At 39.7% G+C, this 13,035-nt stretch overlaps 1 protein-coding gene across 1 annotated transcript in view; it reads left to right on the top strand.

Moving 5' to 3' along the window:
• The window catches only part of LOC136856759 (uncharacterized), a 674,434-nt gene that overhangs the window by 515,330 nt on the left and 146,069 nt on the right, over positions 1-13,035 (top strand). The window contains exons 26-28 of the mRNA XM_068224954.1: positions 6,759-6,967; positions 7,481-7,663; positions 7,743-7,891. Coding sequence (XP_068081055.1) covers positions 6,759-6,967; positions 7,481-7,663; positions 7,743-7,891 — 541 coding nt within the window. The remainder of the gene's footprint in view (positions 1-6,758; positions 6,968-7,480; positions 7,664-7,742; positions 7,892-13,035) is intronic.

The raw sequence follows: 13,035 nt of genomic DNA on the forward strand, positions 1-13,035 counted from the left end.
AATTCCGATAATTATAAACAATTTAAACAAAAACAGCCACTTAAGCAAACTAGAGATAAAAGACTTTATCACAGTATTAAAACTAGTCCTTAATAATAACTTTTCACTTTCGACAATGTCATATATCAACAAGATGGTTTGGCAATGGGGTCACCGGCCTCAGGTATCTTAGCAGAAATATACCTGGATTTCCTCGAATACACAAAAATTGACAATGAATTTGAAAACATTCTCTTTTGGGCCAGATATGTTGACGATGTCTTTGTAATCATGAATGAGAAATCGATTAACGCATCCACCACCCTCTTAAGACTCAACAGTATTGATCCTCATATCAAATTCACACTAGAATCCAAATCAAATCTAAAAATTAACTTTCTAGATTTAACCATCACTAGAAACTCAGATTCTTTCAGTTATAAAATATTCAGAAAACTCACTCAAACAGCCTCCACCATTCGCCAAGATTCAGTGCACCCCCAGTCCCACAAACGAGCCACATATAACAGCCTAGTTCACCGAGCCTTCAGCATACCTATGTCCAAGAAAGATCTAAAGAACGAACTCAACACAATCCGCGGAATCGCAAAATTCAACGGCTTCAGCAACCATTTTATAGAAAGGATAATCAATAAACATAAATATCGCCCAAAAACTACCCTCAAAAAAGAAACAACTAAACCTCTAACATTTTCCACCTTCATGTTCAACAATGATATCTACAAGTTAACCAATATATTTAAGAAACAAGGCGTTAAAATAGCCTTCAAAACCAACTATAAGAACATGAACATTTTACACAATACTTCACACATCAACAGGACCAGCAGTTTTTTAAAATGAGGAGTTTATAAGATCAAATGTAACACCTGTGGAAAAACCTACATCGGGCAAACCGGTAGAAACTTCAATATCAGATACCACGAGCACACTAATGCAATAAAATACAACAAGTTTTCAGCCATCGGCCAACACATGCAAGATTATAACCATAATTTCACCAATATCGAACAAGACATGGACATCCTCGTATTAGCAAACAAGGGCCCTTTACTCGACATAATGGAAAATTACTACATACACCTAGACCAATATTTTAACTCCAGTCACAATCTCAATGAAATCTCAGAGAAACCCAACATACTCTTCGATCTATTTATCACTTTCCTCAACAATAATGCAGCCAACCAAAACTCAATCCTAAATTTAATCAAAGGTACTTTTCCGAGACAATTACCCTTTCTCCTGCACCCTTCAGCCCCTCCTTAAGCCATCTTCCCCTCCTAAACCACCTCCACTCTTCCTAAGCCATATATAATTTTATGTGTGTCATTTCACTTACTGTTTTCCATGATTATATAATTTTTACAACACTAAGCCCCCTTTTATACTTTGTTTCCAAACCTCTTATGTATATTCCTTGTATATTTATTAGCTATTACTCACCTGTCCCATACTAACATCTCTTTTCATTTACCACATTCACTTGTTATTCCATAATAATCTTACTGTTAAAATTAACATGTTCTTAGGATTTCATCAAGAGTGATATTTGCTTTGATGTGGCTGATGATGACCCCTTAGATGGGTCGATACTAGTTCCATGTAATTTTAAAATATTGTGAATATATTTTGTATTGAATAGGTGGAAACCTTTACTGTGTTGTTACTCACATGTTATTCTGAGAGGTCGCCATTAACTCTCACTGTGGCAGTGTTCGAAGAGTACAATTGTTGGATCAGGTACACTAAATGTCTCGGCGTCCCCATCTCAGTGAGTATAGCCCAGAGCTTTGACCATTTTACTTGTTGAAGGCTTTCATGTAGTCCACGAAGCACAGGAACATCTTGATATTATACTCCCTTGTCTTGTATTCAAAATGCAGCAAAGGAGATCCCATTGAAGAAAACTAATAAGAAGAGCCGACTTTCACTCAATACCATGCAGCTCATTAAGGACAGGAAGACAATGGACAGGGATACAGCAGAATACAAAAATCTTAACAAGACCATTCGCAAGGAAATAAGAAAAGATCTAAGGAAATTTAATAACATGATCATACAGACAATTGAAGAAAATAAAAACATGAAGATTTTAAAGAACAGCATGTCTACAGGAAGACCAAAAATTACAAAACTTAAGAACCAAAATGGAGAAATAGTCACAGATAGGCAAAAGATTACTGGAGTTATTAGAGATTTCTACTACAAGCTGTATACATCAACCATTAATAAACCATCCAGTGATGAACAACTAGCCCAGAATTATACACATGAAGTAACACCGGAAGTAACCACTGCTGAGATTGAAAGTGCTCTTAAACAACTAAGGAATAAAAAATCCCCTGGGGAGGATAAAATAACGAATGAAATGCTGAAATTAGGTGGAAGAGATCTGCTAGAAGCCGTGAGAATACTCATGAACAAGTGTATTAACTCTGGAAGAATACCAGAAAATTGGAAAAATGCTGAAGTGATACTTCTCTTCAAGAAAGGTGATAAGGAAAATTTAGAGAACTATCGTCCTGTGAGTTTGTTATCACACCTTTATAAGCTCCTGACTAAAATTGTAACCAACCGCCTCACAAGAGAACTGGATTTTTATCAACCTGCCGAGCAAGCGGGATTTCGTAAAGGCTTCTCAACTGTTGAACACATCCAGACTATTCGTCTTCTTCTGGAGAAAACCACTGAGTACAACATCAAGATTCATCTGGCCTTCATTGATTATAAAAAAGCTTTTGACTCAGTGGAGATCTGGGCAATCATGAAGGCACTTCAAAATGCCATGATAAACTCAAGGTATATAAAGCTTCTGGAAAACATTTATGATCAAGCAACAATGGTAGTCAGAGTGGACGAAGACCTCATCACCAATAAAATCCCAGTTGGCAAAGGAGTTCGACAAGGTGACACAATCTCTCCAAAGCTGTTTACCCTTGCCTTGGAAGATGTATTCAAAACCCTTCATTGGGATAATAAAGGAATAAAAATCAACGGGGTATATTTGAACCACCTGCGTTTTGCCGATGACATTGTGCTCATAAGTGAAAATCTAGATGAGCTAGAAAGCATGATCCAAGAATTAAAAACTGCTTCTGCTAAGATTGGTTTGGAAATGAACATTAATAAAACGAAAATACTAAGCCCAGAGAGTCGACCACTTAAAACGGGAAACCAATATATAGAAGCTGTCGATGAGTACATCTATCTTGGACACAAGATAAAACTTGGAAAAGACAACCAACGTGCAGAAATTCCTCGCAGAATAGGTATGAGTTGGACTGCATTCCGAAAACTAAGATTCATCCTCACTAACAAGGATGTTCCAATTAACCTGAAGACCAAGGTTTATAATACGTGCGTGCTGCCAGTTACAACTTACGGTCTGGAAACGATGACTCTGACGAAGGAAAGTGCTCGCAAGCTTCAGCGAACACAACGAGCCATGGAGCGACAGATGCTAGGGATCAGCCTTAGGGATAAGATCCGTTCAGAGGACATCAGGAGAAGAACTAATGTAACAGACATCCTAGAGATAGTAGCAAAACTAAAATGGCAATGGGTAGGACACGTAGCTCGACAAGACTACAACAGGTGGACCTCTAGGATTGTTCACTGGAGACCATGGGGACACAAGAGAGGCATTGGAAGACCCCTGAAGAGATGGCTCGACGACATAAAGCTGTTGGCTGGAACACGCTGGTTCCAAGTGGCGCAAGACCGAAGACGATGGAAGCACATGGAAGAGGCCTATATCCAGCAGTGGATTGAAATAGGCTAGAAAAGAAGAAGAAGAAGAGTCTTCTCTATGAGCTGTCGGATGTTTAGGATCTGCTCAAGAGTTCCTTTGCCTGGAACAAACCCGATTTGTTCCCCAGAGATTTGTGCAAGTAAGAAGGTCTTCAGGCTCTCGTTCAGCACCGTGAGCATGATTTTACATGCATGGGAGTTTAGGGCTATCGTTTGATAGTTTGCACAGTCAAGTGGAGAACCTTTTTTGAACAGTGGTACGAAGACTGAGTGGCACCACTGGTTCGGCCAATTTCCAGATGTCCATATCTTCCGACATAACTTGTGCAGGATGTCGACACCTAGGTCACCCATGTTCTTTAGGATTTCAGCAGTGATTCCATCTTGGCCTGGTGCTTTCCGGTTCTGGAGTTTTTTTATTTTATGTTCCACTTCTTCTCTAAGGATCATTGGTTCAAAGTCTGTTGGGTTCTGGTGACCTGGCATTGGTTGTGGGTCATCAGTGAACAGCTTGATGATGCAGTATTCTCTCCATACTTTGGTGATGCCCGCTGCATTTATGATGATATTCCCTTGGTCATCTTTAATAATCTGAGTCTTAGGCATAAACTCTCGTGCTAAGTATTTTACCTTGTCGTACAGTTCTGTGCTGTGATTTTTGGTCGCATGCGCCTCTAGTTCTGCACACAGTTTCTTAATGTGTTCATTCTTGTCTCTTCTGCAAGCATGTTTGGTATCACTGTTCAGTTTTTTCATTAGTCGTCCTTGTTGTTCTGGATCTGTAACTGTGAGCCGGATGTTAAGTCTCATTTCATCTAGTGCCAAAGTTTCATCAGTCATCCAGTGTTGTCGCTTCACTGCGGTGTTCATCTTTGGGACCTTGCTCGCTGCGTGTGTGATCCATTCTTCAATTCTCTTCCAAGCCATGTCACAATTTCCCTTTAGGTCAGGTGGCCCAGTGCTTCGTAGTGTTTCTTGGAAAGCAACTGGCTCAGGGGCTGCTAACTTTTTCGAGTTTATTTTGACAACTGGTTTGCTCAGTTTGATTCTAAGGTAGGCCCAGAGTAAACGATGATCCGATCTGCATTCGGCACTAGGTTTTGTTTTCACATTACGGAAGGAGGTTCTCCATCTTTTATTGACAAGGATGTAATCAATTTGGTTCTTAACATGCCCATTCGGGGAGGTCCACGTAAAGAGACGGCGTTTGTGGTGTTTAAACTTGGTGTTCATAATGGAAAGATTGTTTTCAGTTGCAAACTGTATCAACCGATTACCTTGCTCATTACGTGCACCCAGGCCATACTGTCCTACTGTTTCTCACAAGTGGTTGTCCATCGAGGTGGTTCCTACTTTTGCATTGAAGTCTCCCAATATGATGGTAATACCTCTTGGTTTAAGTGATGCTATTGTATTTTCCATGTCTGCATAGAAGTCTTAGATTTCTTGGTCGTCTGCAGCGATGGTGGGTAGATATACCTGGATCAGGTGTAGTTTATATGGTCTGGTGTTGAGAGTGAGGGTCAGTATTCTTCCATTGATAGGTCTGTATTCCTCAACATATTGGGATATCCGCTTATCAACAAGAAACGTGATGCTATTCTGACCTGTATCATTTGCCCCGGCGATGTATATTACATGGTCATCTGTTTCAAAATGCCCACATCCTTTCCAGTGAGAGTTTTTGACAGTCCACAAATGTCTATTTGATGTTTCTTTAGTTCTCTTTCTACAATGTGAAGTTTTCCCATCTGAAGTAACCCTCTCACATTCCATGTAGCTATTGCTTTACCTTTGCGAAGTTGGTCTGCATTTGGTCGATCATTAGCAGATTTACCGTGCAAAGCCTGATAGTTCACCTCTGCACGTCCGGTCGCACATTTCACATCGTTCGGCCCAGACCCAAACTGACGCCGATCGCTCCTCGGGTCGCGCAGCATACCAATATTCATTTCTTGACTCTGCATGATGTGCTCATGGGATGATAATTAGGTGGTTTCCCCTTGCCTTCCTGATCCTATGCCGTTGGCCATGCAGTGGCTCTTCTGCCTTTAGGGGTAGTTTCCCACCCCAAGGACAAGAGGGTGCCCTGGACCTCTACCTGCTCGTCCGCCCTCCGGGGAGGCTGTTGGCACTTGGTAGAGGGGGACCACTTATACCGGTGGTCACTCGGTAGACACAGTTTAATGTCATGCCCGGGACATAAGACCACAATACAAAAGGCTTATATATATGACCTGCACCCAAATTAAGGAGCGGTATTTCTGTAATAAAAAAAATAAAAAAAGTGTGGTTGATATTCAGGATGATAGTATTTTATTCTTGGGGGTTTTTATATATTTAATCGTATCGTTATTATAACTACTAATTCATAAGTCCACGTCCAAGTCTTTTAGCCTTTCTCCGGCACTTTCTGCAAGATGAAATAGATCACTGGGGCTTCATGAGTAGGCATGAAGAGGGCAGCGCAGGATGACATGGTCCATGGTCTGCTCCTCTTCAGTGCATTCATACATTGGAGAATCCATCCAACCCCACTTATGGCATAAGAAATCGCAGCGTCCATGCCCAGTTCTCAGTCTGTTAAGGCAACACCATAGTTTTCTTGGGAGGTCGAGTCCCTTCATTTTCACAGTTTGATTTAGCTCATCAGCATTAGTTCCAGATGTTGAATTTGACCACTCATTCCGCCAGCTGTGGTTTAGATTAAAATTATCCCTCAAGAATTGTTCGACCAGTACACTTGCTGGTCTCCTAGATCAAAGTCGATGTGGCAGTGGGTAACAAAATTCCTGGTGAACTGGTAATGAGGGAGATGACCACATCATCTTTGCTTGGTGGTGAAATTTTCCTAAAGGCTATCATTTGTTTTGAACCACCTAGAAATTTGGTATAGAAGAGCTTTAGTGGTTATTCATGACACCACATAAAATCCATTATAAAGTTTGATCATATTTGCTGTTAAGTTGTATTTGATCCTTATTACAGCTAAAGTTTCCTTTCAGGCTTTGATGTAATTGTGGCAGCTCTGCTGGGAGCTGATGAATTTGGTTTCAGTACTGCACCTCTTATCGTCATGGGCTGTACAATGATGCGAAAGTGTCATCTCAACACTTGCCCTGTTGGTATTGCAACTCAGGATCCTATCCTCAGGAAAAAGTTTGCGGGCAAACCTGAACATGTCATCAATTATTTATTTATGCTTGCTGAAGAGGTGAGAAATTGAACTTTAGGCATCTTATCCTCAAGCCTATTTCAGAGAATAGCACTATACGAAAGGACCATATTCTAAACATTTTTGTTTTTACATTGCTTTTCTAATAGTACATATTTAGAGATTTATATAAAAAAAATTCTGCACAGTTATTACATTGAAAGTGATCATGCTTGTGATGACTTTTATTGTTAAGAACAAACAAACAGTTGAGCTGTATATTTTGAATGCTGTTTTTACTGGCTGTCTAGTTAGAAGAAGCTGAATGGCACATGCCTTATAAAAATAATCAAATAAATATCCACTGTTGTACTTGCCATTTACTTTTGAGCTTAATGTAATTTAATTAAAATGTTAAATATTTTTATTTTAGTTTAGTTTCATTGTCTATAGAATCTATTTAAAAGATATTTATATTGAGAATCCTTGATCAAGAATTGATTAAAAGAACTATTCTGCTGTATTTTTATATCCTTTATAGTTTTGAAATTAATGTTAATTTTTCATCAACAGATTCGAAACCACATGGCTAGTCTCGGAATCAAGAAGTTCCAAGATCTCATAGGACGCACTGATCTGTTGAGGGTATGTGACTCTGGCAATCCAAAGGCGAAGACATTGAACTTTGGACCAATCCTTAAAAATGCTCTCCATATGCGACCTGGGGTGAACATAGTGGCTGGTTCTGAACGTCAAGTAAGATTTCATTTTCATTTTTTCCTATTTTAAAAGTGTAAATAATGCCACCCATTGCTTACGATGTATTTTGTTGTAGGATTTTCAACTTGAGAAAAGGCTTGACAACAAGCTGATAGAAGTTGCAGCTCCTGTAATTGCTGGAACAAAGTCTAGACTGGATCTCGAGATGACGATACGGAATGAGGATAGAGCATTTGCCTCTACTCTCAGTTATCATATTTCCATGTGAGTAGAACTATATTTCTTTTCCAGTTATTGGTCTGGAAGGGTGAGGGTTTCATTATAAAGGCTATAGGCATGCTATCTGTAGTTGTACTTACTCTTCAAACAAAAATCACCTCCACCACCACCACCACTACCACCATGCCATCTCTCTGCTGGTTCTGATTATTGCTTACAGGTTATTGAACAACTTACAAACCACAAGGTTAGCAGGAGAAGCTATAAACCACTTGCATGGTTCCTAATCAGTAGGGGGTTAATGTCGGAAAAAATCGCAAGCACCACTACTAGTACCATCACCATCAGTTAACTAGTTACCATGGTGACCGAATAAGATTTCTATGTTGGTGATATTCACCTATGATAGAAATAAAAATCTATTCATGAATAGCTTCATTGCCACCCCTCTCCCAAATAAGCTGAGAGCGATGGAAGGAACTACGAAGGTATGGAAGACTTTGGTTCGGGCTTCTCGGAGAGAAGCAATGGTATTATGTCATCTTTGCATCGGTCACGGCGTAGTAACGCACTTCTACCTGCTGAAGGATGAACGCCCCCCCAGTGTGTCGTCTAACCGTGGTACACATCCTTACGGAGTGCATGAACCTGGCCGATCTGCGCCGTAGTCTAAAACTCCTGAGTGCCATTTTTCTCATCCTATGAGATGACGAGCAGTCGGCAGACCTAGTTATCCATTTTATGAGGGATGGTGGCCTTTTTTATCGTGTGTAAAAGTGTATTTTCTATTAGTGTGTTTTTGTTAACTATGCTTTTATCCCATTGACTCTATTTTAATTCATGTTTGTGTATTGTAATATGTTATCTTCACTTCTAACTTGAATTAAATATATCTCTGTTCTTCAAGGCAATGCCTTATTCCATAGTAATCTACATTTTATATAATTTTATCAGAAAATAAGGCATTGCAAATTAGAATTAGATCCACTGATTATTTTAATTTCATAATCATTTTTCCATCATTATTTGTTCTAAATTCTAGTCAGTGGATATATTTTAAAATTGTAATTATCATGTTATTTCGTTTCATCTCGTACCATTGGGGGGCCGATGACCTAGCTGTTAGGCCCCTATAAACAACAAAAATCATCAATAGCTTCCGTATCCTAGCTTGTGTGGAAAAACATGTTGGATATAAAATTGGACAATGTCATCAGCAGAGAGCATAGACTTTACTTGCTCGCCCATCATATTCTCCTTGACATTATGTAGAATTCTATCCATGATGATAATGAAGAGGAGTAAGGGAGACGATACACTTCCCTGTCTTAAGCCTGTCTCAACTCTGAACCATTCAGTTTGCCCACTTTGGTTCTAACACAGCTTTTGCAGTTTTGATACAATGCTATTACCATCTGTATTGTTTCGTTCCCAATCTGTGCCTCCATGAATGTTTTCCATACCAAATTCCTTGGGACACTGTCATATGCCTTTTCAATATCCAGAAATGTTACTACCATGTCCTTTCCATATTCCCAATACCTTTCAATCATTTGACGCAATGTAAATATTGGGTCAAATGTGGACCTGCCTCTTCTGAATCCATACTGGTGTTCTTCCAATTATCCCTCTACTCTGCCTCTTATTCATTTATCCAAGATTCTTTCAAGGATCTTAGCTGTATGAGATATCATTGTCACGCCTCTGTAATTTTCACATTGCTTCCAGTCTCCTTTCTTGAAAATTAGCAATATGACCCCTTTCACCCACTCTTTTGGAACAGTCTTTTCTCTCCATATCACTCTGAAGAGTCTGTACAACCAATGTAGACAAATTGCTCCTGCTGCTATTATAATTTCTGTAGTAACCTCGTCAATTCCAGCTGCCTTGCCTTGTTTCATCCTTTTAGTGGCCCACTCAATCTCTGCCATGGACACCTAGTTTTCTTTATCTTCCATCTGCACTAAATCTGGTTCTTTGATTTCTCCTTGTGCCAAGGTATTTTGCATGTTGTAAAGCTGTTCAGAGTATTTTCCCCACCTGTGCAATATATCCTGCTTCTGTCTCACCACTTCCTCTTGTTCATTTTTTTAATGAAGTTAGCACATTCACCTGGGTTTTTCTTCTTTTTTTTACCCACTGGAATAAGATCTTTTTGCTTCCGGTTATATCTTCTTGCAGAGATTCATTGAATTTTTGCCAGCTTTTTTTTCTTGAACCATCTTGGAGCTCTCCTTCTTGCAGTGCCTGTATTCTGTTTTGCATTCTGTTGTTCTGTTTCTCAGTCATTTTTTCCAAGCTTGTTTCTTCTGTTTAACTATATCTTTTACCCTGTCATTCCACCAGGGCATTTCTTGATCTTTCTTCCTTATATTCTTCCACAGGTCTTTTCTGCAGATTCCATCATGACTGGTTTAAAGTACGCCCATTCTTCTTTACCCTTCCGATGTCTTCCTTAGGTGACAAATGTACTGAAGATAAAAATGAAGTGTGAGCCAAAAATTTGAAGTGTAAAGACAAATTTATAATTATTTTATGATGATGATGATGATGATGGTGGTGATGTACATTTTTATCATATGCCAGTCTTATCCGGAGGGTCTGAGGGAAATAAAATACCTCTCGCAGACCAAAAACAGGCATGGCCAGAAAACATCTTGAGGCAATCTCTATGGCTCAATACCTTGGTTGTACTGAGGTCTATGATGATCTCTGCACTCTCTTCAACTTACTAGCATGATGGTGACGACTGCTAACAATGCAACTACTGTGGGCATTAGTAGATTTACTAGGTTATATCAGATCCTGGGGGACCAAGAACATAATGTGGTAATGTATTGGAGCTTCCAAACACTCTTCCTCCAAATGCAGATAATTTATTGGTTCTTTAAACATCAATACGTTTCTCAACATTGGCAAGCTAAAGCACCTAACGGACACATTGGACAAATTCTACATCCAAATTTTAGCATTCCAAGAAACCAGGTACACGGATTAAAATGATTTTGAATCTGGAAGCTGTAGAATCTACAGAGGCAAACCAACAACCCTCCTGCCTAACAAGGCATTACTATTCGGCACTGGATTTGCAGTCAGAATACATATCACAAACTGTGTATTAAACTCTACATTTTCACTCCAGTCAAATGCTGGGGCTGTACCTTATTTAAGGCCACAGCTGCTTCCTTCCCATTCCTAGCCCTTTCCTATCCCATCGTTGCCATAAGACCTAACGGTTTTGTTGTTAAATAAAGGATAATATAAAGCCAACCTTTACTTCTCCTTCTGTAAGAATTTTGCTACTATCAATCAAATTGGGAAACAAAGCCTATGCACTAATTAGAGCACATGCAGCACCTACAAACGACTACAGTCAAAGAGGTCCACAAAAAGTAGGACTTCTGGGAACCACTAGAAGAAACTACAGTCAAAATTCCAAAACACCATATCAAAATCCTGCTGGGAGATTCAGTGCCCAAATTGGCAATCAATCAATCCCCATGGCACTACAGCCCTTGAAGGGCCTTGGCCTACCAAGCGACCGCTGCTCAGCCCGAAGGCCTGCAGATTGCGAGGTGTCGTGTGGTCAACACAAGGAATCCTCTAGGACATTATTCTTGGCTTTCTAGACTGGGGCCGCTATCTCACTGTCAGATAGCTCCTCAATTCTAATCACGTAGGCTGAGTGGACCTCGAACCAGCCCTCAGGTCCAGGTAAAAATCCCTGACCTGGCCGGGAATCGAACCCAGGGCTCCGGGTAAGAGGCTGGCACACTACCCCTACACCACGGGGCCGGCACCCAAATTGGCAGGGAAAGAAAATTCAGGACCACTGTAGCACTCCGTCCTACTCACAAAAGAACTAATAAAAGTGCAGAATGATTAGTTGGCTCTGCAAGAATTTCAATCTCAAATTATCAACCCATTTCTTTGCACACACCAGAGAAAACACGGCATTCCCTGAATGTATACTGAGAATTTCAGCTAGACCATATGGTCATTTCCAAGAAAAAACAAATTATGAATGTTGAAGCCAAGAGAGGAATCATTGACTCAGACCACCATATGTCGCTTATCAAGGTGAAGTTTCAACCACCAGGCATAAACCCAAATCAATCAGAAACCCATGAATCGACCAGGAATTTCATATAATTTCCTTTGTGAATATCCCTAACGATTCTTCTTTCAGCTGGCTTTAAAAAAAAAGTCTGAAAGCTTCTTAAAACATCAACACAAACCTACAGGAAACTCAAACACAGACGGTGGACTGACACCTGTAACAGAGCCATAGAACTTAGAATTAGTGCCTAGCAAAACTGTAATTCGCATAAAACTGATCAAAATCAGCATAAATTCATCAAAATCCAGAAAGAAAACCCAAAAATCATCAGATCTGAAAAAAGATGTATTCAGAACAGACTGGCAGAAATTGAACGAGATTTTAAGAAAAACAAAACATGTAACTTCTAGCAAATCATTTCAAGGATCTTTTAAACTGTGAATGCATCAAAGAACAACTTGCCTTTGAAAAACCCACACCAGATCCATTTTCAGAACTCTCTCATTAGAAGTCAAACAAATAATCAGAGAACTAAAACACAACAAAACACCAGGAGAAGATGGGATAATTGCTGAAATGTTCCTAGCCCTGAAAGTGTTATTTGTCATCCCTTGTGAAACAAATGTGATTTCCAGTTCGGGTAAGATCAGTCGCCACAGTTTGCATGATTAGGGAAAACGGCCTTAAATTCCCGAACTTCACGGGATATGTTGCACGTTGGGGGAGCAAGCTGTTAGCCTCAGGAATGTTCAGTTTTGCTTGCCAGTTAGCAGCAAGATTGCTGAATAACACAGTGAGTCTATTTGTGTTTGTATTTCTCATTCCGTTCGGAAGTTAGAAATTTATATTCAGTTTAGTGGTACAGTAAGTAAAGTGTAGCAAATATTTATCGCATGATATGGTAGCCTATATCTGGATTAGGAACATAATCTTGTGAAATTTACTAGCATGGTGCATATTTGTCGTGCGATAGGCTAGGAATAGATACGAAAAAAGTGAAATTCCTTTCTAATGAATACAACATTAAAATCTCTCAGAAAGTAGACTGGCATCCGCATCTTCAAGTGCATATAGCTCGCGAATGTTGAACTCGCACCTTCGAGTTTCGACTCAGTCGATTCAACTTGGT

Source organism: Anabrus simplex, chromosome 1 (genome assembly GCF_040414725.1).
Source record: "Anabrus simplex isolate iqAnaSimp1 chromosome 1, ASM4041472v1, whole genome shotgun sequence".
NCBI classification, from domain to species: domain Eukaryota; kingdom Metazoa; phylum Arthropoda; class Insecta; order Orthoptera; family Tettigoniidae; genus Anabrus; species Anabrus simplex.